The sequence below is a fragment of the Ambystoma mexicanum genome, chromosome 10 (genome assembly GCF_040938575.1).
Source record: "Ambystoma mexicanum isolate Mex_15411 chromosome 10, UKY_AmexF1_1, whole genome shotgun sequence".
NCBI lineage: Eukaryota > Metazoa > Chordata > Amphibia > Caudata > Ambystomatidae > Ambystoma > Ambystoma mexicanum.
Window position 1 is genome coordinate 337,751,050 of NC_090932.1, and position 27,192 is coordinate 337,778,241.

The 27,192-nt window shown below is 47.2% G+C and overlaps 1 protein-coding gene across 1 annotated transcript in view; it reads left to right on the forward strand.

Annotated features, from left to right (window-relative positions):
• The window catches only part of LSM1 (LSM1 homolog, mRNA degradation associated), a 246,565-nt gene that overhangs the window by 66,757 nt on the left and 152,616 nt on the right, over positions 1–27,192 (forward strand). The window contains exon 2 of the mRNA XM_069617942.1: positions 26,497–26,565. Within this exon, the coding sequence (XP_069474043.1) occupies positions 26,497–26,565 (69 nt within the window). The remainder of the gene's footprint in view (positions 1–26,496; positions 26,566–27,192) is intronic.

A 27,192-nucleotide genomic window follows, 5' to 3' on the forward strand; every position in this document is an offset into this window, starting at 1 on the left:
CTTATTACCTTCATCAGCACCTCCTTCACTTCATGTTCCATTACCACCAACCTTAAGGAAGCCTGGATCTTACCCCTACTTAATAAGTCCTTACTCAACCCCACCATCCCTGCCAACTACTGCCCCATCACCACTGTCTTCATCATCCTGAAAATTGGGGACCGAGCAGCCAATCTCCAGATCCAAAACTACCTAGAGCTGAATCACTTTCTCGGCAACCGCCTGCCAGGCTTCTGTTCGGAGCACTGAACTGAATCAGCCCTACTGAATCTAAAATATCAACTTGACACCAGAGATGCAGGCAAACTTGCCCTCTTCTACTAGACCTATTTGCTGCATTTGATCGCGTCGACCACGAAACACTCTGCCCCCATTTGACTTCCTCTGCCAACTTCTCCCCAGAGGCAACTAATGGATTGCCTCCTTCCGCACCGATAGAACCACCCCAGTCTTCACCGGCAAATCTGCCACCCACCCCTTCTACAGTCACCTGCGGCGTGCTGCAATGCTCTTGCATCTCCCCCACTCTCTACAATATCTACACAAAACCTCTCTTCGATCACCTTAATACCTTCAGAATCTCATACACCAACTACGCAAACACTGAAATCCCCCCCCCTTCCTCTCCCCCTCACTGGATATTACCTACAAGACACCATCTCTCTCAACACCATATATGTGATCACCCAGTCCTGGATGGCCTCACATCTATTCTGCCTCAATGACGAAAAAAAAGGAAATCCTACTTGTAGGCCCACAAGCCCTACCTAACAAATTAGACCTCATTTGTGATAGGCGGCATCACTGTCCCGGTCTCACCAGCAGTGAAAACACTGGGAATCTACCTTGATGCCACCTTGGACATGACAGTGAAAATAAGCGCTATTGCATCCTCTGCCACCCACTCTACGAGACTTCTAAATGCCAGCAGATCATTTTGTCTGTCAATAACCACCTTATTATCGCGCAAGCTATCAATGGATCAACATTAGACTATAGCAATGCTCTTCTCATAGGTACCTCTGAGCGGAACATCCATGAACTGCAAATCATCCAAAACAATTACCTCCATGCTGTCCTTGGTCTCTCCACACGTCTCCGCTGCCAGAAGAGAGGTGCACTGACTCCAGATTAGCGAACACATTAAATTCAAAACTGCATCCCTCACCAATGCCACACCAACACAGCCCCACTATACCTATCAGAAAGACTAAAAAAAGCCAACTCTATCCGGCCCACACGATCAGCCTACTCTCACCGCCTCATCCTCACCAGATAAAAGCGCACTATAGCAGGCAGCTCCAGGTTCCCACTCATTGCCCTTAGCCTCTGGAACTCCCTGCCACTCACCTAGCGTTCAGAACCTTCCTACTGGACATGCAGGGATCATCTAAAAACCTGGCTCTTCATCCAAATAGACTGCCCTCTCTTCATCGACCTCCACCCCCCCCCCCATACTACTGTAGTTGGTGCACTTTTACAAATGCAAAAATAAATCAAATAAAATGTATGTATCTTGATAGGTATGCTTCTTAAGAGTCTGAGGATGTCGCTATACCTGGCCCGCTTTCACTGCTGCTGCTGGAGTTGTCCAACTGTGGTGCATGATCAGCAGTCTGGAGTTGCACTGGACCAGGAATGGAGTATGTGCATCTGGGCACATTCCTCTTTCTTTTAGCTTAAGGTTTTTGCTCCTTTGGCTTCCCTCTCCATTTGCACTGGTTTCTCCAATAGCCGTGACATCCCAGCCCTACATGTAGCCAGGAACCATTTGTGCTGGCTTAACTGTTGTGGGGCTGCCAGTGCCTGTCCTTAAGATGGAAGTTCACGCTCATTAAGAGGTTACCCCAGTTGAACAGGCCTGGACACAGGATGCACGCTACCTAGACTTGGACCAGGAGTCTTATCCACAACCGGATCAGTCCAATGAACATCAGGGGCCAGCTCCTTCTCTCTATTGCCTGCACCTGAGGGGATCTTTTATGCCGCTCAGGTTCCTTCAGGTGTGAGCTGTTGGGCTTAATTGCATGACTACTACCACAGGATGTCTATCCGGCCCTCTTCCTCGATCCAGTACCCATGGCATTATGGGATTCTCGTCCCAGTACTCATGGCATTATGGGATTATGGGACTTGTGGCCCCCAGCAACAAAGTTACATTTTTTAACTTGTGCTGTTTGGCAAACCGCCATCAAAAGTGTAAAATTACGAGGAAAGTTAAACAGGAGGTTTCCCAGTCTTCCTGGCCTGTTCTTTACCCCCACCCGCACCCCTTATTACTTCCAGAGTACACCACCTCCGGGGTCGGGACCAGGAAGCGTCTGCCTTTCCCTGGCCACATGAGAAGGGTCACAGACCAGTTTTCTGGGAAGAAGAATAATTACTGATTCATCACATTATCCAGGCGAGTGCCTGAAGCGATTTAAAAGGCACTATTCAATTGGGTTCACCAATGGGTGTCACTTGGACTGTTCCTGGATGAAATCTGGATAGATGAGGCATTTTCTTTTAGGCCATCACCAGAACAGGGGTAGCCTTTAGATAGTAAGGGTTACCGATCACTAGTATCTACCTATGGTCAAGGATTGGCTTGGTTAGGGTGGGACTGCCCATTCCTAGGTTAAAGAGTGGGAATGATTGCCAGTAGGCCTCTTTTCTGACTAAATAAAAACACAAACTATATGTTGAGTTAGTGTGTCCTTGTGGCCATCTGTGACACTGCAACGGCATATGAAGTTTATGCTGCTTATGCTACTTATGTTGCTCAATCCTTATTATTTGACTTCCAAGCTTTGCATGCAGCGATTGAGTCTGGTACAGAAGGTTCATATTGCCTGGTAGCACTGGCACTTCACACATGCTTATTGATCCACATCTCTTTTGATGACCTACCAGCCTCTGCCGAAGTCACTGGAGATGCTCTTGCTGAATGCCGGGCCTTGAGTTCATTTTACTGGAGCAGAATTGTACAGTCCTCAGCTGGGCATTTCGGAATTAGAGGTATGTTGTCCTATTGTGGCAGACAGAGATGTTCTCTGGCAAGATGACAGCCACTTTCAAACCTGGAAGGGCATCCTGGAGAAGTGGGCTTTAGAGAAATGCTGAAATCCACAGTTTGTGGTCTCTACGACAACATCCTGACTGTCCCATCCCAGAGATTCAGGATACTAGGTGCTCAGTCAGCGGTGGCATTTGGGCATTTGCTATTTTCTTCAAGCATTTGAAGCTTGTATTGCAGATGACTGGGTCCTTGATGTAATAGTATGTAGTTACTCTCTGTTCCCCTAGTTCTGGTTTGTAATATCTATAGCAAACCATATTGCAAGCCAACAGGCATTGTTCTGTGGGGTTCAAACACTTACATCTGTGATTTAAGTACCAGAGCAAGAAATTGTCCACAGGTTTTAGTCCATTCAGAAAATATAGGCCAGAAATGGTTTTGATTCAATGTACAAGAGCATTATTAACATTCATAGTTCTATTGTCTGGATTGATTTCTGGCCCTCACTGCTTTATGAAGATCCTGCTCCTCTAGTGGAGTGGATACATGCCTGATGCTTTCAAGTACACTCTACCTACATGACTGGCAGATGCACATGCCTTCTCGTTAACCGACAACCTGCCACACAGATCTAGACCGGTGCAGTTTTAGCTTGGTTAAGCCAATATGACAGCTGGAATCATTTGGTGGCCTGTTCCTTATAAACCTGGGGGATGGTGTTTCTCCCTCAATTGTGAGCAAGGAAAGAAACCGCAGTCCAGGTTATGGTCGTTGCTTCAGAACGAAGTGGCTCCAGCATAGGGCATCCTTATATGTACAGGGCGACCTATCTGGCTTCCAAAGACTAAAAGACTACTATGTCAGTGACCACTGCTACTCAACAATTTGGCTTGTGGTTGAATACATCACATCTTTCAACAGTGCACCAGACAATATAGGGATACAGCGGTAAGCAAGGACCTTTTATAAGTGGAGTGAGCTGATTCCAACATATGGGAAGTCTTAAGAGTTCACCTTTCTCGTCAGAAGATCCCTTGTGATCGTTTGCACCAACAGCCCAGTACCAGGTCAGCTGGCAAGAAGGTACATGATCCACATTACTAAATTTGGTGACTCAAAAAATAGGCCTCAGGGCAGAAAAATATCTCCAGTCATCTTCCTCCCTGGAACAGAATGCTCTGAGGTGGACTATCGAAGTTATGTATTCCACATTTATCTGGAATTCTGTCTTCACCAGGCAATATTTCTAAACCTTGTCAGCTGAATTTGCATCCATGACTAGACCTCTTCGCCATGAAGGAAATTGTACTTCTGCCAGATTTCTTAGTCAAAGATACTTTGCAAGGAGCCTAGATGACAGAGGCCTTCTTGTTCAGATGGCAGGGTTATATCTTTGCTTTTTCCACCAGTTCCTTCAATTTGAGTGCTGAGGGTGGTCCAAAAAGACAAATCATTCATGATTTTGTTGGCCCAGATTAGCCAAGGGATGTGGTGTTCTCCGCCTTTTGAGTCTGCTGACCTTCAAGCCTTGGAGACTTCCAGCAAGTTGATTCCCCTCCACTGTATTCTCTTTATTACAGCAGCTGACCTTGTAGTTTGGTGTTTGATGCCATGGAGTATGAGTGCTCGGCCTAAAAAAAACAAATTTGTATCAAGGGATCTTGTGCTAGAAATCCATAGTAGTCTCAGACGTCCTCTATATTGTGCTCATGTGCTTGCAGTTGGAAAAGGTTCTCAAACTGGTGTTTTTCTAATCCTGTGATGCTTTTTTAAAATCCTGAATTCCATTTGTAGCTTTCTTTATCAATCTTGCATGTCCAACGTGCATCTCTCCAACCCTTGAGAGATGGTGGGCTTGAGCTAGTGTGTTCCAAATGGAAGAAACAACAGTCGTACTAAAGTTTCTCACTTCATTATGGACATCATTGCCATCATGGAACCTGACTTGGCTCCCAAAAGCTCAGAAGACCCTGCTGTTTGAGCCTTTGGAGGAGAATCCTTTCTCTTTGTTTCAGCAAATGTTAGTTTTGTGGTTACAATCCCATCAGGCCACAGATTGGATCAATTGGCAGCTTTATTATTTACAACTTCAAAAGTTTTCCAGATGCTTTTCTTTTGCAAACAGGCCAAGGGTTTACTCCCACCGGAATGAGAATATTTTTCTGTCAGTCTTCTGTTTTTTCAAATGCAATGACTTCGGAGAAACACAAACAATTACGTTGTCTGGATTTCCCTAGAGCAGTGGATGTGTCTGTTGTGAGAAACCTGAGGGTATTCTCCCAGGAAGACCTTGAGAATCCCTTATTCAGGTGGCCAGGGACGGGCTGGTGCTTTCAGATGCCAACTCTGGGGGTGGACGAGAGTGGGAGGATCACCTGGGTAAGTGAACTCCGTGTTATTCTTGGGGGGGGGGGGAGATAGCTCAGGTGAGAGGCGGTATGCCGAGGTGTGAGGTGGTATTATACCGGGGAAGGAGGAGAGGAGGGTGAGATCCCAGAGGCCTTTGTGGGCTGTAACACATCTATCCCCCCTTCCTCCCATTAAATCTCTCCTACCCAAATCTACTGACCCCTCCTTGCATATTAAACCCCTATGAGCGAACACCCCGTTGCATTCAGAAACCATCTCTCTCAGAATTCCTGCTTTCCTGTTCCCTATTCGAATACTCCCAATCATTCTTCTCCACGTCCCTCTTGTTATTCTGTCCCGAACACCCACTCTACTTGGACTAAACACTACCGTTCCCACACTAAGAGCTCCCGGCTGGTGCCACGCGCTATTTAACAATGCTCCGTTGAGACTCCGTTTGAAGCATCGGTTTGCTGCGGATCGGGTGGCTAACTCTTTACGGCTGATTCCGGTTGACTCTTTGCCCTTGAGACAGCCAGATTAGGCACTTTCCGGGGTGTGAGCCGTGAGGCAGTTGGAGAGGTCGCGGAAGGCAAAATGGTGGACACCTCCGAAGTCGGGAGAAAGTGGACGCTGCAATAACTCAGAGGTTGGAGCCCAAAGGGCTGTGATGGATTACTGGCGCCCGCCCTGGGCACATTTACCAGTCGGAAAGCAGGTCTCCCCTGTGCCCTACAGCAGCGCTACTGAGAGGCCACCGAGTCTTATGTGGCCCAACCCCCGGAGGGTCCTGAGCCGCGAGAGGACAGCATAGCTGGCGGGCACCAGGCCGGGCTGAGGAGCACACACACGTCCCGAGTCGGCGACCAGGCGAACGAGATGTCCGTCACTGCCTCACTGGGGGCACACACATCCAGAGCCCGGGTCTGGGTGAGCTGCGTGTCTGTTGTGGAGCGGGGCAGCAGCAAGACCCATCTCCACACGAAACCGATCACTCCTCACGGCACCCCCACCTCGTGGGTGGAGGCAGACCCCGGGTGGAAGCCAGAAGCGACAAGGAGACCCATGGGGGTGGGGGTGGGTGCAGAGCTCAGCCCTGAAGTGGGAGCAGCAGCCTCTGTAACCAGGCTGTATTACGCATCACCATCCGGGGAGGCGGGCCGACAGACGCCTTCCTTTTCCCCCCTCACCTGGACCTACACGGGGGGGGGGGGAACCCCCTCCTCACGTGGGTGCATTGATCCTGGTCTGAGGGCCACGAGGAAGGCGGAGGTGTTCAGAGGGTCCCAGTCAGAAGCCGGCAAGCCTGTGCCGCAGTACACGCCTTAGCCCAGCGAGGGGGACTTCACTGCGGAGCGGCCAGAGTTAATCCCGGGCTGAGGACCTGCCCAACACACAAAGTGTGCGACAGTCCCCAGGGAAGGCCATTCACCAGCGCACTCCGGTCCCACATCGCAGTGCACATTGGGGCCCAGGGAGTCGAACAGTGGCGCCCAACCAGCGCATTACCTAGAGGCGGCCCCACCTCACCCACCGCCAGGCAGGGGTGCACCACCCCTCAGTGGTGATAACAGCCCCCGCTGGACAGCAACAGACTTCAGAGGCTGGCCCCTGAGCACCCTCCTGAATTGCCTGAACTGTGCTCTACCTTTTAGCAGCTGAATCACCTAGCCTTCCACCAGGGGCTGGGGACTCGCAGGATCTTGCTCTTCCTTTGTCCTGCAACCCCAAGTCAGCAGAGTGCCGTGCCCCAGTCTGGGACACAACCCGAAACCATTATGCAAAATCTAGCAAACAAACTAACATTGCAACTCTACTATCCACCCCAGCCACGGACAGATCCAGGAGAGTGGAACACCTGGAGCTAGGGGAGGCATGCGCCGAGAACATACATGGGGTGCAACCCCAGGGGGACCAGTCTCAAGCTGTCACGAAGTCGGACCTCCAGGATCTGCTATCGGCATTAACCAAAGAGTTCCGGAGGGGTACTGAGGATTAAAGGCACAATCACAGCACTGGACAGGAGTGGGGAAACTGGAAACAAGGACAGCAGAAGTGGAGACTAACCTGTGCAAACATGACTACGAAATCGAGAAGGGTTCAGGCAGGCTGGCTTGCCCGGAGGCCAGGTGCGAGACCCTCGAGCTGAAGCAAGAGGACGCAGAGAACCGCTCCTGGTGCAATATACGACTGAGGGGCATACCCACCTTGGTTCCGGTTGCCAACCTGGAGTACTACGTGCGTGACCTCTTCCACTTTATCCTGACCCTGCCGGATGATTCCCCCCTGGTGATCGACAGGGTACACAGCACCAGGGCCAGATCCAACTCCTTGATCCCACCGGATGTCCTTGCGAGACTGCACTACTTCAAAGTGAAGGAGGTAATCATGTTGGAAGCAAGAAGTTCCCCTCGAATCCTGTTCAGAGATGCCTCTATTTCACTGTATCAGGATCTTGCAGCCGTGATGCTGTTGAAGAGAAAGGCGTTGAAGCCAGTCATAGAATGGCTGAGGTAGAAAGGGGTCTCATACCACTTGGGGTTCCCCACTTCTCTGATATTCCCCTGGAACGGGAGCACCCGTCACATACGTAATGTACACGAGGCAGAGAAGCTACCCCCCCCCCCAGATTGGGGGGCGGGGAACCACAAGAAAGACGCACCCTCTGAACAGGAGGAACTGAAAGACTCCCACCAATCCTGGGCTCGAGTCGAGAGGTGACGTTGGAGGATCAGAGGCCCCCTGCACAAAATTAAACGGCCCAGCAAAGATGGGTAAGGCGACCCACGGTATTGCGGATCTGGAAAAGCGTCATCCAAAGGTCCAGATTCCGACTGCAGGCTCCAACATGTAACGAAATCCATGCAGTAAACCAATGAACTTGACACACACTCGGCTCTCACCATCTAGCAGCAAAGGCCAGAGTGCCTTAACCTTAGAAGGCAGTGTTGGCCTAGCCGGAGCCCCTGTTGGTCGAAGGCTGGCCCAGAGAACCAAGTTTTGTTGTTTCAAGGGGGGAAGAAGGGAGAAAGAAGGGGGAGAACCGAATGGGGACTCAAATCATCAATACAGGGAACAGTCATATTGACAGCCACCCAAATGAAGTGGTGGAGAAGGGAGGAAGGCAGCAATAAGTATCAGCAATCTTAGCTCTCTGGGATGGGGTCACCCACTAAAAACTTAATCATGATCACATGGAATGTCCAGGGCCTGAATTCCCCTAGAAAAAGGAAGTCCGTGGAACATTGCCTAGCCCAACTAGAGGCAGACATTGTATGTCTACAAGAAACCCATCTCTTGGTCGCAGATGAGCAGGTCACAGTTAAACGAGACCCCCGACCGTAGATTCCTGCTGATCAAGGGCCTCCTGGTCGAACTTCCAATCACCATTGCGGCCATCTACTGCCCGAATGAAGCCCAGGAGCGCTTCCTACGTAGGGTGCTCCCAGTTATAACCTCCTTCGTCGAAGGCAAACTGCTGATTGGGGGGGGGGGACTTTAACCTCACCCCGGACCCAACCATCAACAAGACCCTGCCGCACACTGGTTCAGACTTCTCAAAGGCACTGGGACTTGCAGAATTTCAGAGAGACACTGGGCCAATCGACGCATGGAGGCTGGCTAACGATAAAGTACGTGATTACACCTTTTTCTCAGACGTTCAGAGGTCATTCCAGGATAGACGACCTACTATTCTCGAGTATCTTGTTCCCCTACATCGCGGACATCCACATAGGGCTGAGGGTCATCTCAGACCATGCCCCAGTAGTAGCGAAACTCCAGACGGAAGGCTTGCGAGGTTCGCCGCAAAGGGCCTGGAAGTTATAGGACTACCTTCTCTTGGATACAGCAGACCGCCAGGAACTTTCAGAGGCCTTGGTCAACAATTTCACAGAAAACGTGGGTAAAGGTTCCACAGAGGCGACGGTATGTGACACCATGAAGTCTGTTATCCGTGGTGTTGCCATAAACTGCTCGGCAGCACACAGACGCAGACATCAGCTTAGACTAGGAACTAGAAATGGAGGTGGCAGAGAAAGAAGCAACCCACAAGAAGCGCCAGTCGGCCAAGACATGGAACAAACTTTGTAAAGCAAAAGTAGTCCTCAAAATGCACCTGGCTGATCGGACGGCCCAAGCCTTAACATACACGAAGCAGTATTACTACCTGAACAGCAACAAGGCCAACCATCTGCTTGTGCACAAGCTGAAGAAACTGCGCACCAGGAATTACATCATAGTACTAAGGGACTGAGAGGGGAAACCCTGCTGCCTGGACTCCGAAAAGCTAGCCATCATGACTGAGCATCATAGGGAGGTGTTGTCGGGGAAGCCCACGGGTGTGGAATTACATGCCGAGTATCTGCAAGCGTCCCAAAGCTACCTCGCCATCCACAGATGGACTCCCTGGAAGATCCCATATCCCCGGAGGAGGTGACCGAAGTGATTCGATCCATGAAAACACAGCCTCTGGCCCGGACGGATTTCCTGCACCATTCTATAAGAGGTATTTCCACATCCTGTCCCCTGCCCCCCACCAGGCCTCTCTGTTCAACACCTTCTTGGAAACGGGCTTGGTCACCCCTTCCATGGAAGAATCTGTCACGGTCCTGATCCCGAAGCCAGGTGCAAACCCGGAACTCTGCTCATCGTATCACCCCATCGCCCTGCTGAACGTAGACTGTAAGATCTTTTATAAACTCCTGGCACGCAGGCTCGCCGGACTCCTCCCAGATCTCATACACCCAGACCAGACGGGCTTCATCCCGGGCCATAACACCCAGGACAACATCAGACGGACCCTAAATGTCATTGAAACGGTCAACAGAACTGGAGTGGAACTGGCGGTGGTGTCGCTAGACACTCACAAGGCTTTCGACATGCTGGACTGGGGCTTTATGGGAGAAAGGCTTAGGCATTACAGGGTGGGACCCACGTTCCGGAAATGGACATTGGCAAATTACCAGCACCCCACCACAACCCTCAGAATTAATGGGGCTACATCCCCCAAAATAGCGATCACAAGAGGCACCCGCCACAGATGCACCTTGTCACCTCATCTTTGCGCTTTCAATGGAGCCGTTTGCTTCCAGGATCCACCAGAGGTCTGGGGACTTAAGTTTAAGAATGAAACATATATAAAACGGCCCTGTACGTGGATGACGTGCTGCTGACACTGACCCACCCAGGCACATCCCTTGCGGCGCCAGGGGAGGAGTTGGATATATTTAAAGCTGCATCCCGGTTCACGATCAACCCCAAGAAGTCGGTAGCACTCGGCATCAACATTCCCAAAGCAAAGCTAGACTCGCTGTCGGCCAGCCTCCCGATCCCGTGGGCCAAATCACACCTGAGCTACCTCAGCATCCGATTACCCAAGCTAGTGCGACACACGTACAAACTGAATATTCTGTCCCTATTCAAGGACCTGCAATTGGACATGTCCCGCTGGCAAAACCAGGAGATATCCTGGATGGGGAGGATCACGGCACTAAAAATGAACCTGATCCCCAGACTGCTCTACCACTGCCAAGCTCTCCCAGTGTCTGTCCCCAAGAAGGCCATGCAGAAACTTCAAGGAAGCATGCTGAAATTCATATGGGGGGGGAGGGCAAGAAGCCACGAGTAGCCAGGAAGATCCTGCTAAGAAGCCCCGGATCTGGTGGCCCCTGAGGTTGAGAGATACTGCCTGGCTGCGCAGCTCTCGCAGCGTTCACTTGGCAATGGGACACCAACAAACCCTGATGGCTGACGGAGGAGGACTGGAGCCGCTACCCCCTGGAATCCCTGCCACAAATCACATGGCCTAAGAACCCTCCAAATACTGGGCCTCTCATATCAACCAGGAATACAGTGAACAGTTGGAAGCAGGCGGCCAGGAAGTGGAACTGCAAGAGCACGGTGGGCCCCCTCTGCCTGATCTGGGAGAACCCGGACTTCACTCCTGGGATAGGGCAAGGGGTCTTCCCCAGATGGAAGGCAGGCGGCTTGAAGTTGGTGGCGCACTTCTTCGAAGGGGACACCCTACTTACCTTCGAGGACTGCAAAAGAAAATTCCAGGTCCCGGAAAGCGAGAGGTTCAAATATGCCCAACTTCGACATTGGCTGTCACATGACCTGATGAGAACATGAGGATACAGAGAACTCACAACACTGGAACGGACACTGACCGCAATCCCGCCCAGGGGGAAGATCTCATACGGGTTACTAGACAGGGTAGCCCCAGACTCAAAGGAACCCTTCATGGAACGGTGGGAGCAAGACATTGGCAGAGAACTAGATATGGCCAGCTGGAGTCGTATCTGGGCGAGAACCCACAAAACCTCAAGTGTGTCACAAACAAAGCGGGGGCTATCAAGGTTTGTTACAGGTGGAACATCACACCGGAAATCCTACATAAATGCAACCCCTCCATTCCGCCGCACTGCTGGAGAGGCTGCAAGCACACAGGAACGCTGTTCCACCTGCCCTGGTCATGCTCGAAAATGGAAAGGTTTTGGGAGGAAGTCCTGGAACAGATCCGTCTCATCACGGGCCTAACGATCCTATGGGATCCGGGAATCGTCCTACTGGGTGACAGGGGAGGGCCAATTCCCGATGTCAGGCAATCTGGTGGGCCTCTGCACGCACTTACTCACTGCAGCCAAAATCTCAATCGCCAGGCTGTGGAAACTCCCAGAGGGCCCGGCGATCCCTGTGTGGTGGGTAAAGTGCTGGGACACTGCAGCAGCTGAGAAAATCACTGCCCTCCGTTTCGGCAACAGAAGTAAGTTCTACAGTGTTTGGTCCCCATTTCTAGGCTACGTAGAGAAATTTCACAGAGTGGCCAGACAACCACTGTCTCTCTGCTGGCTGTTGAAAATGGACTAGACCCACTCAGCTAGTAACATTTGCTGCCTAACTCGCCGTCACCGAACGCACCCCCTGTACCAATGATCCGAGACTGCAGCAATCCCCCCTTCTGGTATACCCCCGCGAACCCACCCCACCCCCCGGTCGGTCCCTGTTTGCCTCAGTGGAGCCTAAGTTGTCTTTTGTTTGTTTACACAATACCTTGGTAACATGCCATTAAGAATATTGAAGGTAATGTTTTCTATAAATGCCAATAAAAAGTGTTATTGGGGAAAAAAAGGTGGAGCATGAAAGCACACGATGAGCAAGGGAGACCGCAAGACGCAAGAGTTAACTCAGCATGGCAGTTGAGGAGACGAAAGAGGGCGAGAAGCGACCTTGCCCCCTCCGATCAAGGTCTGTGGAACCTCAGCAGATGGAAACATAAGGCAGCGAACAATAGCCAGTGTGTGTTGAAGCAGATTACATTACATGAGACCCTCCTCTGCTGATAACCAAGCTGGGGAGAGACGCGTGTCTCTGTGGTACCAACCTTGACTCGAAGCAGAAGAAAACCAAGCAGTTCATCACAGCTGGTGAGTCGAGGGAAAAGCCGATAAGAAATCGAACTGTGTTGAACAATGAAACGGCTAAATTGTACTTTGTAAAGCTAAAGAGGGGGAAACCAGCAACAGAGGAGGCCGGCACCACATGGGTGCTCCGGCAGGAATACTCTGGGCGATTACCCGATGGTAGAAAGACTACCATATCCTGACGCCCTTGTGAAAAGGCGAGAAGAGGTCAATGTGGTCATACACGGGTCTTGTAAAATCCTATGTACCTTCACAAGTTGACCGACCGATGATTGGGAAGCTAAGGAAAATGAATCCTGCATGGTGAAATGAATCTATGAACAGTGTTACAAAGATTGGCAAGCGTGAACTGGGCACAGGGATGCTGAAGGAAAGGGACGAAGCATGAAGTCCCTATGAACAGTGTGTCGACGGGAGTGAACCCTGCACAAGGTTGTCCATAGCGAACTGTTTTGTATAAGTAATAAAAGCCATAGTGAACCCGGAAGAGGGAGGCTGACATCTGAATGGGGGCCGATCCCGGAGGAGGGAGATCAGGGGTGGAAAGTTACCACCCAAAAGTTCATTAAAAAGGAAACTGTTCAGTAAAGTTGTTGAATGCGCTTTGTGAAAGGTATACGCCCGGAAGAGGGAGACCCCAGGTGCAAAGCCTGAAGAATGGTTTAAAAAGACATTAAGATTCCTGATTACAAGAAGTATTGGAAGCCCAGGGGAAGTGAATTGTCCCCCTTGTCATTTGGGTCCGAGCCCGGCAGTGGGAGATCCACGGGTGCAAAGTTTTCACCCAAAGTGCATTGAAAAGGAACTGTTTAATCGATTTGCTGAATACGATTTTGTGAAGGGTCTACACATGGAAGAGGGGGACACAGGAGTGAAACCATCACCCAAGGTATACTTGAAGCAGAACTTTTGTGTGTGTTTGTTGGATACATCAGGCCTTTGTAGAACCCAACAGCTGATGCAGAACTGTCGGCTGATGCTGGGAAAGAACGAGCGTGTGCTGTGCTCCAAGGTTGTACCTTGCCCCGTGCTGAAAACGTGGGGAAGGGAGGCCCCCTGGCAATCACATCCGGACTTATTATTTGAGAACACTTCTTTCTTTATTGAAATCCTATCCCACACTCTTTCTGTGATTAGTTGTAAGGATTTTGACAATGGCATAGACCCTTTTATTTGACAAAACGCCACTACGACTGCCTTCGTTTTCATTTGATGGTGGACGCTTGCTCCATCTTCAATTTAGGTTTAGATTAGGGGTTTTTCCAACCTGTATTCATTATTCAATAAACACCCTTGAACTGTGATCATGTATGTCTATCTTTACTGTTGCCACCATGATTTCCTTACACTGTCCAGAAATGTGCAGGTGTGGGTCTTTGTTTTTGTTTACGGGACGGAAAGGTTGGAAAACCTCGATCACAGCATTTGCACGTTGGATTCTGTTAGCCATCGGCACCGTACATGAGGCAGTTGGATCTACACTTCCCTTGTATTCAGGCTAAATCAACAAGCGGCACATCCACATCATATGAGAGACTTTCTTGTGGCTATTTTGTATATATTCCACCCCCAGCTTCCCTATAGGTATGTAGCTCTTTTACATGTTGATACTGGGAGAGGTCTGTTGTAGTGCATTATCGTCAAAGAGTTTGCAGACCACAGTGATGTGAACATATTCAGCACCTGATTTAATAGATAAATACAGTTGAGCAGCATTGTATTGTCTGTTTTTTTGCTTAATATGGTTATTGGTCAATGGGTTACAGCTTGCTGTAACCTCAGTTTAATAAGGACTAGGACATAGAAGCAAGATGAGCGGTGTAATACCCAGATTACTAATGTTATTTTTATTACACCTAGTAAATACTTCATGCCTTGTCTCAAACCCTCCAACCTGCCTGTTTGGCTGCGGAAACTGATCCCTCCTGCATACTAAAATGCACAGACTGGGTAACTAGTTATCCCTTGTTTTTATGTGGCGAGTGTCTGTTTTGTGAAAATAGTCTACCTGTCTCATGTGTGGGACTCTGTCTTCTAATTAGTTGTGTAACAGGGAATATTAGACGAGTTGTGATGGTGATTACTTTAAAGACTTGGCCAGTGATGCACAGTAAAGGACTTGTTTAAACACTCACAATCTCTCCCCTAAACTGCTTGACCGCTACCAACAGGGCACAGTGTTTATTTGTAAAGCAATTGGACGCTTTGACAAAGATGCGCCAACCCCCAATGCACAATGTGTTCCACCTCCTAGCAGTTTACAGTATATGGAGTCATCCGGCTTCAAATCCTTATGACCTACAGTTGGATAAACATGGGTATGTGGCCCATTTGTGGCTAAATTGAAGGAACTGTGGTAACTCTCAGACTTTCACATTCAAACTAGGTCTTCCCTCGGACCTCAAGGTTTCATTGATGCAAGTCTCTCCATGACCTGTGGGTTTCAGTATGCACTTAAACAAGTCTTTCCGTGACTTGCATGATCTGCATTCCCTGTCACCTGGATTATGTGAAGGCATCATGAAGCAAGACGCAGACAAGAGTCAAAGTTCAAAATAGAAATGGTTTATTAACTTAAAAGTCAGGATGGTTGAAGTCCTAACTGACTCTATGCTAAGATGGGATTTCCCTACCTAAAGAAACTAAGGATATCGGAGTCAGGAAGTTCAACTTAAGTCTGTCTGTGTCCAAAACCTGTGCTTGCCCTCACAACTAAGTTAAACAATGTGTATGGATGTCCGCAAACAAAAGAAATGTGGAACAAATAATGTTCTGAGCTTCTTCCAGATCCCCTTCCCCAAGTTAAAGACAGTTCCACAAAGTTTCAAAAAGTATCACAGGTTCCCGTCCCCACGAAACGACACAGTTCAAAATGAGTCTCGGGATTCTCCTTTCCCAAAACGCCGGCTTGCTCAGCTTGCCAACTAGTACTTAAGGTCAGTCTCTCAATGTTCAAAACCAGCTTCAGGTCAACATTACACTCCTAGTTCTTTATAGTTCATATAGATTGCTTTCTTGTGCTTCACTTCAGAATCTCTTTCAGGCACTTGTAATTACTTTCTGTATATTTCTTTGGCTTTCACAGATAGGGTATACCCGGTCTAGGGGCAGTTGTTGGACCACACAGTCCACCCATTATAGGTCACACAACCGGTCACCCTAGGCTTGCTTGCCCGCACAGGTTCTTCTGTAACTGCACCTGTGTTCTGGTTCACACCCACTTGGCTCTCTTTGCCAGCCTTCTGGCTTTGCCACAATGTGTTTCACTCTTTGCCGTCTCTGGACGTTTCCCCCGTGAGTCGAGTTATACAGTTCACTTTCTGGTGCTCTTCTCCCTTTACCATGTTGCTCTCACACTTTGTTTTAAATAAAACAAAAAATGTGTATTGGTTTTTAACATATAACCATACAGCCTTACCAACCATTAATCATTAAGCGCTTTACACATTTAGTTATATGCATATTTTCTCTCCCCTCTAACTCCCCCCTCCGACCCCAGCCCACGTCACACCCCATATCTTCTACCCTACCTCCATTACAGTATCTTCTCTTCACGTTCCAGGCCTATCAAGCATTCTATACATCCTGTTCCACGATATAGGATCACTATCAATTGCCTCCAACCCTCCCTCCTCTAGGTCCATGTCCCTCCCGCTTGCTTCTTGCCACACCACTGTCTCTGCATTGGCCCATTTTTCTAGATCTCTCCACCATTCTTGCGCCGATGGTCTCATTTGTGCTTTCCATCCTATCGCAATTCTACGTTTTGTTATGTTAATAGCATTTACAGAGCGCACGCACGCGGGCATCATGGCGCTATGATGAATCAAGATGGTATATGCCGGAACGAGAGAATCTAAAATATCAGTATTTTTAATGACCGATGAAAAAGGTGGTCCTCCATCTTTCGGAGAGCAAGGGTAAGTTTGTTCCAGGCCTTAGCTGCCACAACAGTGAACGCGCGCACACCAATTCGAGTGCGCCTGAACCTGGGGACAACTAGAGATGAGCGGATTGAGTGTGGAGAGTGCGAGTAGGAGTATAATGAACAAACTTTGCTTGCAAATACTCAGCACCGATGCCATAGAAAGCCCGGTGGACCATACACATAGACTTAAACATAATTCTAGCTTCAACAGGCAGCCAATGGAGTTGTCTAAGTAGTGGGGACATATTTGTGCCAAAGGAAGGATGGAGGACAGATCTTGCTGCAGCATTCTGAAGGAGCTGCAGCCACCTGAGCAAATAGAGGGGCTGACCTAAGTAGAGTGAGTTACGATAATCCATTCCACTAAGGACCATGGCAGCCACCACAGGTGCTTGAAAAGCAGTAGGGATAAAAGGAAGAACTTTCCTTGGAGCGTGTAATTTAAAATGACCGATCTTACATACCGCTGCTACCTGGTCCGCCATGGTCAAACAGGTGGCTATTTTTATGCCCAGGTTTCTCACTGAAGCAACAGGAGTAGGAGGGGGCCAGAAATCGTTAGTCCAATACAAATGAGGGGAGGCCATTCCTACAACTAGAACCTCTGTTTTACTGGCATTCAACTTGAGCCAGTTGGAGGTCATCCAGCTTCCCAGTTCTTCAAGACAGTTCCTCAAACAGGAAGCAGTGTCCGATTGAGAAGTCCAGGCGAACCAGAATCTGGGTACGGGCAATCAGGGTACAGTGATCAACGGTGTTGAAAGCCGCCTGTTAGGGAGAATTCTTTCTTTAGGCTGAATTTCCTAACCTAGTGAGTCCCCCAGCAGCTTTGCTAGATTTCTGAGTTTGTTTTTTTTCCTCCTGCCAAGAGTGAGACTCTCTTCCTCCCACTCTTGGACATGATTCATGGTATTCCTTTGATTGGTAATGTGTTTTATGGGCTATGGGGTCCTTTACTCCATAGGGTCTCATGTGTTTTTCCTCTGTGTGTTACACAGCACCCTCTGTGCAGTAACACAGGGGTGTCATAGTGACACCCCACCATAGACCCCATACCCTGAGACTGACTACTGTCTCCCAGAGCATGTAAAGTCACCATTGGCTTTACTAGTCTCAAATTATTAACAGAAACCAGTACAAACCATCATATTGTGGACGTACTGGTCGGGGCAATTCGATTGCCCCGGGGTCTGTTAGTCGAGGGGGCACGTCTCCGTCCCCTCTGATCGAGTTTTGGCTGGTGGCAGTGGAAACTACTTTTTATATTCAACCGCAAATATTTTCCTATGGGATTGTCCCATTGTTCGAGGCTACCAACTTTAATTATTTAATTCTCGGAGCCTCGAACATACCGCCGGTTTATTTAATTAATATTAATTCTCTGGTTGGTATTTTTTGCCAAGACTCTATTCTAAAATGGCGTTTGTGTTCTCTTCTGTGACTCCAACCCAAGTCGAGCCCTTTGTTCCACTTTTTGGTGGGCTTCTCCACAGAAGCCTCCAAAAGTGATGCCACTCTGTCTGGGTACCACAGGAGGTGTGGGAGGGGGTTTAGGCACCCTGAACCGAGTTACCTTGGTAACTCAGGTTGCACTCTTGTGTGATTGGCCCACTTAGCATGTTTGAGTGACAAGCGAGGCTGAGTGAATGGGGGTTTTCTGCATAAAAGCAGGGCTTTGGGGACTGGAGCTTCAGAAATCGCCACAGGACCTGAGAATCCGACGAGGGAGAAGCTGAGCCGACCTACCATGACAACAACACAGATGGAGCCCTGCAGAATTGACTCACCATTTCCCGACGACAGAGATCATCTCCCGGCGGGCGAGGCTTCTTCCCCTGACTGGTGGGCACAACCAGTTTTCCTTTCGTTTTTCGCACCTCAGCCCGGTTTGTGGTCGAACTGCCTGTGCCAAGCACCCCGGCAGCCGGATAGCCACTCACCACTGAACCACGAATCACCGGACCGCTCCTTGTACCTGAGAAACTCAGTGGCTGGTTTCTTCCCTGGCAGTGCAACGGACTCCTGTCTTCCTCCACGACGAGATCCTCTCTTCCCCCGGACGGAGCACCGACTTGCATCCGCTGCCAGGAACAACTGCCCCCGCCGGAGCGTTCTCACCACTTTAAGATACCGTGTCCGCCAGGCCTCCCTTTCTAAAGATTGCTACAAGGTAATAATAGCGCCTTAACCTTCTGGACTGGGCTGGCCGCCTTGACCCTCTAACTGGTCCCTTTCTTTGGTCCAACTCCTTTTTGAACCGTTACAAGACTTTTGTGCACTGCAACCGTGTGACCTTGGACACATTTCGTTTTGATCCTCTTAAAGCGGATCCGGCCTACTAACTCTGAATTCACGTTGTTACTTTGCCATCCTCTCTTGTTGTGTTCGTGAAAAAGTGTTGGGATCTGTTTCAATTTATTCTCTGCTTTTCTCTCCCTTTTTACCATCTACGTTAAGCGCTCACCGCTGTCTGAAAATAAGTGGGGCTTTACTTAAGACTTGTCTAAAATTCTTTTAAGGGAGTGTATATCTTTTAGTGACCGTGCTTTTGAATTGCTTGCTATTAGTGCCTGTGTGTTTTTCTAGATGTGGTTTTAAATAAATAATTATATCTCTTTCACACCAAGCTCTGATCAGTGTTTACTTGTTCTATTGTGTGCTCTTGACCTATTGTGAATACTCTGTATACTGCCTAACTCTTCTTGAGGGAAGTCTGGCTGCTCAGCCACAGCTACCAAGTGAATCTGTGTGGTACAGACTACTACCAAGTGGGTTTACTGCCAAACACCTGTAGTCCTAAATCTTTTGCAGTGGTCCCAGAGGGAACTGCACAGGTTTCTGCCTAACACCGCCGAGAGATCGAGTAAAAAGACGGCTCCGATACCGTCCTGATCAACCAGACCTACTAGGTCATCAAGCACCGAGTTTAAGACAGATTCAGTGCCTCTTCCCCGCCGAAAACCGGACTGAAACTCATCGAAATAGTGAGAGGACTCAAGAAAAGTAGACGAGAGGAGATACCAGGGCTTCCAGGACCTTCATGAGAAATGTCAGAAGTGAGATAGGACGATAATTAGCAAGTACTGCAGGATCTAATGATGGTTTCTTTAGTGATGGGTTAACCAGGGCATGTTTGAGAGCAGAGGGGATAGTTCCAGTGGAGAGAGACAGATTAACAGCGAAGGTGACATGAGCAATCAAGTCACCGGAAGATTCCTTCATAAGACCCAAGGATATGGCGTCAGCGGGAGAGGCAGATTTAAGATGCTGAATAGCCAGAAGCACTTCAGAGTGTGTAAAGACAGGGAAGGTGGACCAAGTCCCCTTAGCAGGAGGAGGTTCAACAGGTGTATTCACAGTTTGAGCCCTAGCCTCCTTATCTATAGTGTCTCTAATAGCAGTTATTTTATCTACAAAGAAGGCGGCCAGGGAATCACATAGTGCCTGGGAAGGTGTTATCGGGGACGGCTAGATATAGGGGTCGAAAGAGATTGCACTAAGTCAAACAAAGCCTTCAGCCTTGCAAGTAAATATGCTAAATTCTTAGGTTTACTCACATGCTTGGCTCTCTTAGGTCTTGGGAAGCTTCCTAGAAGACATGCCATAGGGGATCCCACATCCAGGGTAATTTCTGCTTTTGCCATAATTTGCGCTACCTCGCCCCAGAATCTGCCCATCTCTGCACACACCCAAAACATGTGCACCAACTCTGCGTTCACCTCCCGCACTTTGCCCATGTCTGTATTCCTGCTTGATTGAACTTGGCTATTTTGTTCAGGGTTGGGTATGCTCTGTGAGTCGCATATAGCTGGATTTGTTGTAATCGCACATTCCTCAACACTTTTTTATGATACCCCATAGCTCTGCACCACATGCCATCTGACATTGGCTCCCGCATATCTTTCTCCCAATCCAGCCTCGTACGTACTACTTCTCTCCCCAACTTGGACATCAATAACTCATATATACGTGAGACCTCATGGCCCCCCCTTTCCGACATATCAAAAAATGTTTCTATAATCTCAACCGGTTGTAGGGACAGCTCGGATTCTGGCCACCTGCCCCTAATGGCCTTAAGGAGTCTGGAGTGCATGATGCATTTCCCCCGGTGCAACCCTGTGTCCTCAGTCAACTCTTTTCGAAACCAAGTACATCTCCCACCAACGCTATCCCCATTGGCTCCCATCTTCTCCAAACATTTAGCCAAACTTGTTCATTCACCCCTTCTAGCGCCACCAGTGGTATCTAAGGAGAATATCATTTGGCGTGCCTTAGCCCACATCGCGCACCCCAGCCGTAACGATAAATGCTCGCTGGTCGCGCGCCGGTTGAGTGACCATATTACTTTGTTTAAAAAGAACGGGGTGCTCTCTGCACTCAACAGTCTTGATTCAGGCATCTGTTCCTCTAATAGCCACTGGGCCACAAATTGCAGTGGACTAGCTAAATTGTATACTTCAAAATTGGGTAATTTTATACCTCCCAACTCATACAGGTTTTGAAGCTTCCACAATGCTACTCTGCACCTTGAATTATGCCATATGAAGCTTCTGCATGTACCCTGTAATTTCATAAATAACTTCTTTGGTATTGCAAACGGGACGTTCACAAAGTAATGTAGTAAGCTCTGCTCTCACACTCCTTAGCAATGTTCCATTCTTGCTTTAGATTGCGTTTCATCTGATTCGCTCTCTTAACTTGCAATATATGATATTCGCTTTACACACCAACTTGTCGTTTGCACATTGGTTTCTTAAAAGCTTTCATATGTTCACCAAAAGCTCTCATTCAGTTCGGTATTCAATAGTTTCCAGTTCTTGTTTGTTCACAGTTTGCAGTAATCATCAAAAAACCATTTACTTTGGTTCACCATATCTTGCACCTTATTCTCGTATATTCAGTATTCCCTTGTGCTACGTAACAGCCCCAGGAGCACCCTGGTTCTAGTGATCACTTTTCCTCACCGGTTCCCAACATTTCCTCTGGGCGGCTGTCCCCTCCCGCTCCGCTCCTTGGGATGCTCCTGATGCAGGCAACGACCAGTGAGGCTCCCAATACTTTAGCCCTTGTGCTGCCCTTTTTGGCCCCCGCGCCACAGTCGCTTCCAGTTCTCGCCGGCGTCCTAGTCTCCCGACAGGACCTCCCTCGGCTGCCTTGTACTGTGTAGGATTTCTCTGTATGCAGGCCTCCCTGCTGGTCTCCCGCTGTTCTCTCTGACTCCATCTTTTATACACCTGCAACTGTTTAACAGTCATCTTTCACAATTGCCAGACCACAATTCGTGAAGCATTCTGGACATGCCTGACTCTTACACCAGACTGTAGCCCTCTTCCTCATCTCAGTACTAGAAGGTTGAAAGAATCTGCTAGTGTGCATTACTCTTAGTCGCCTCTTCTTCGTCTAAGTACTAGAGTGGAATGAATGAGAGGAATTGAGGGGAGAGGGTTTACAACAGCCTATGAAGGAGGGGGATGTTGGCTCTCAATTGGAAAAGGGGATACCATGTCTCGCTTGCGGATATTCCCCCCCCCCCTCTCTTACTCCCCCCAAATCCCCAAGGTCACTCCACACAGGTGACACTCCTTCGCATCTCTGCCCCCATGGTCAGGATACAAAAGCGATTGTCTTTCCCAGGCCACCAGGGAAGATGATCTAAGGGGGAGTAGGTGGGAGGATACCTTTTAGGTTTCTCACAATTATCAGCATTCACTTGAACATGTTACCCCCTAGTCCTTTGGCCGGCATCGCACCCTTGTATCTTGCTCTGTCAATACAGCAATTCCTCCAGCAAAGTTACCAAAATAGATCTACTGCAGCATTTCATAAGGTGCTTTTTATGCCGCTGTACAGATTATTCATATTTGGTTTGGTTTATATCTAGCTACCCCTAAAGGGTACTTTATAGGTATGTATTGTGTTATGAGTGCATAAAGATAGCAGAGGCTGGGGTGAGAAGTTGGCTTGTTGTGCGCAAGTTTGGTTCATGGTCCTTGTAGGTATTGTCATAGTTAAAGCATATCACTCATAACACCAGTTACCCACCCAACCCCTCCTTAAACCACACCTCTGGCCTTCTTTCCATATTAATTGCCCCATCCAGTCTATTTATCACACACCTTTCATCCTTTTGCCAGACTGATTCTTTGATCCACTTTTCTTCCGTTTTTTTCCTTCATCTTTTTTTTCATATTTTTTTACACAACCCTCTCCATAGGCTACACTCATTACACTTTTTTACTATCAACCTTATAATTCCATCTATGCGTACACTGAAAGGGCACCTTCCCTCTGCATTCCTTTCAACTGCTCACTGTTCAACCCTTTTCTGCTTACAGCTTTAGGTAACTTTCCTTTTTAACATGTGGCCCAGAGCAGTTTCTCTTTCCCTTTCTCTATGATGGGGACCGGGCTGCATATTAGTAGAAAACATCCTTCACTATTTCACTCTTTCTCACCTCTTTTATGATGACTGAATTCTTGGCCTCCTTTAATGCTAAGACTCGCGACAGGAGTAAGGGGCCTAGGCTCTTATCTGACCTCCACCCCTACAATCATCTCAGAAAACATCTGTACCATTCCATATGCAGTTTAAACATAGCTTTCATGTCACTGCAGCCCAACACTGAGGTAAGACATTTTTTGTACAATGTCTTCCAAAATTTCCTTTTCCAAAAGTTTCTTTTTAGTGGGTATATGTAGTGCGTGAACATATGCAAATGGCTGGACTGTGGAAATAGGCAGAGCCTCTACACTGGCCCACAGAGAACCTCATCGGATGAAGTACCAATTCTGCCCTAGATTTGTTTTGATCGGTTTATCACCCACAAAGTTATGGTGGGTTTAAAAAGGTTTGGAAAAAAAACCTTTCACCTGAAAAGTGAAAGTAGCATAATGCATTTGAGCCAAGTCACACATGCCACAATGCCGCCCAGTAGCCATCCCTGGAAGTTCACATGTCTTGGGTTAATATAGCTATGTATAAAGTAGTACTGCCCTATAAGACCAGACCATTTCGTGGAGCCAAAAGGTTTGTATTTTGGCTAATATGCTTACCCGCAATGCCTTGCTGATGTGGCTCTGAGCAGGAGCTGAACTTCCAGCGATGGCTACTAGGTGGCGTTGTGGCATACATGATATATGCTCTACTTGCCTAATAAAAAGGAAGGCACTCATTGTCATTAGTTATTTAGAGCCTAGAAAGTGTGGAGAATATTTTCAAGTTGTATGCTGCTAGCTGAATCCCTTACCCCTTGGCATTAATTCCAGTGCTCCGCATGCATGCAACATACCATTTTCATACTCGCCAAAAGTGAATTACCAATGGGTAGTGGTGAGTGCATATTTTCTGGTCTGATGTGTGAGTAACACGCTTTACCAAGATTTAAAAATGTGTTGGTTGCATTATCTCGCAAGACCTGCAGCAACATCAGCAGTACTGACATCTCGGTGCCACAAAGTAGCAACACTGTAAGGAGAAAGTGTGCATTTCACATATCATGTATTAATTGTATTATTGACTGTTGTTAATGACTCAACTCCTAAGACCATTATTGTACCAGTGGCTTTGTCCACCAGCAGATATTATGCTGTTTGTCATACCGCACCAATGATTGTCATTATTCGTACCATTTTGGACTTTTTTTCAACCGTTTTTACTTTGTGTACATACTTTCAAATTCATCCACCTTGGCAAGTGATTGTTTTGCAGTAGATTTCTCTGGCAACATCATTCTAAAATGGCCAAGTGTTTTGTAGCCAATGCCTACCTGTCTTGACATTCTAAAACTCTGTTCTACAAAAAATTAGAATTTTCATGGGGTTGTTGCAATTCTATTATGCACTCTTTAAATATGTTCCCTGTTAACATTTGGGTAATTGTGAGTTTAGTTGTGTGGTTCATTCATTTGCTCTCCATCATTGTCTTAAATTGCCTTTTCATTCATTTTATGGCACCATGATCGGACTCCACTCTTTCTAGTATCCCAGTAAATTAACCTTGACATTTTATGTTCGATTTTTAAAGTTTTAAAATTTAAATTGAGACCTGAGTTTGCTAAACAATGTTTATTTCTGTGTGTCTCCACTGAACAACGTATTTTATGTTCTGATAAAACTCAAGCAAACGTTATTGTCCCAAATTTAAAATACAAATTGTAGGTATTGTGAAGTACGGGCGGTTCCCCCTTGAAGCACTTGCTAGGATCAACAAATGGTCTTTTCACACATTTTCTCTTGGGGATGATCATCAACTAGTTATTTTTCATTCTTTCAATCTGTGTTAAATGCCTGCTGATGAGTTTGCAATTATTCCACTGTACCTTTTTTCTTCCGTTTTACTCCTAAATCTGTCTTGGTGGGCTTTGGGAGCGATACCTCTTTTTTTGCAATTGTGCTGTCTGTGCTTTTAAGTTCCAAATGTTTTGTGTAATATCTTGGTTTGTGGAACCTCATACTTATTGCAGATTGATTTTTGGTGGTAGATGCAGGTGGGTCCCTTTGTAAATTAAATATTACTGTGTTGTTCCTGACTCTGTAGGTTAGTGTATTTCTATTTTCTTCTTTGGTAGGAGTGCTCAGTTTTTAAATGTAATCTCACAGTATAATTCCTGGATGTTGGTTAGTTCTTCTAGGGAGTTACATTATAGATTGAATGCCTTATCCCAATCATTCATAAACTTGAGATAGCTGCACATTGGTGGCAAGTTGTTTAAAATTGGGAAATGTAGGTTTCTATGGACAGTAGGATTAAAGGCATTGGAAATAACTCCTCGATAAGATGTTCGGAACTATGGAGGCATTATTGAGAAGTGCATGTAGGTCAAAGTGAAGAGGTGATATGTGGATAGAAGCCCTCATGTCGCAAGCGAGCAGTCCTCCAGATGAAAATATGCTGTTGGGTGTGCGCTTTCTGCTGGGGATATGGGAGTTATGGTGACCTTATGCAGATAAATGTGTTTGAGAGGCGAATAAAGTTCTCATGACGAGAGGTTGGGGAGTAGTGAAGACCGAACCCAGGAGAAGATGGCAGAAACCTCTTTTCCAGAATAATGAATGGAGGTCTTATTCAGATGGGGATGAATGGGTTCAGGTGGCTGCAGAGGCTCTTCAGAGGGAATTAGGGCATCTTGGAAAGCTTTGTATGAAGGAGGACTACTGATAGGGGTCCATCTTAAATGAGGTGGCTGGCTTTTTAACCTGAAATATAGGAAACCATAATATTCCTAGGAGCAAATTAATGTTTGTGAGGGGCTTTTTTCCAAAAAAATATTTCTGCGAAAATTCTTTAGCAAAGCAATAGGATTGGAGTGGAGGAAGGCTTTCATTAATCTTCCTCTAAAACTATGGGTGGTGAGGTTTCTACTCATGTTAGATGGCAGTCACTATATAATACTCTACAAAGAGGATGACCATGCGAGGTACAGGCTCACTGGAGTTGGAATGAAAATGAAGGCATTCTGAATGTTTGCTTTGGCTTTTTTATAACTGTGAACAAATAACACGCTGGGTTACTTTCTAACCCCCAGTGAATGTCGGTGAATGATAAAGTCCAGATTTGGTAATGACTACGTTTTTCTAATACCTGTTCTGCTAGATTCATTAGTTGCCTCTGAAAAACAGCTATTTTAGGTTCATGTTTTTGATTTTATCTGGATTTTCCTTTCAAGTGCTCAGTTTAAAATCTCAGTGAAGAAAGCATTCTTCCTTTTGGATTCTGATTTTAATTTGCATGAGTCTTCCTTCTGTTAACTTCTAATAGATTACTAATTTTCTATTTGTGTTTTTTCTATTTTCAGAAAAACACTTGGTGCTCCTTCGTGATGGCCGAACTCTTATAGGATATTTAAGAAGTATTGACCAGTTTGGTATGAAAGGCCTTGTTCTTTTTGTGTGTGTGTGTGTGTTTTCTCACTACTCTTCACATTTACATTTCTGTCATTCGTTGATGTTAATTTCAAATCACAGCACATCGAACTGCAGAATGCAAACAATCCCGCAGTTCAAAATGCGTAGGGAAAGTAAACTCCATTCTAAATGAAGGTGTACATTTTAAAATGCTTTTATGTACATGCTAGTAAAAGCTTTTTTCCTGGCTATTTTACAAGTGTTCTAGGTAGTGAATGAAGCGAAGTGTTAGAAGTGCATCCTGATTTAAATAGATATTCAGTGTTGAACTAATGGGGGAAACGGTCAGAGCTCTCATCTGCATATGCTGGCCTCACGAAATCTACTCAATCATTAGCATATTAGAATATGTTTTAGGAGCATCAGGTGCCCTTTTCATGGTGCTCGACCCTGTCGCTGAGTGTCCTTTCTGAATTGTTTGTATTCACTTATTGCACAATCCTAAGCAATGCACTATGTTAAGCCTGATTACCTGTTAGTCAATGTGTAGAAATCTGCCACACAAGCCTGTTGGTGGGGTCTGAAGTAGATGACTACTGAGAACCAAGGAGTCTGCCTGCTTCTGATTTCTATAAGAAGAGATGACA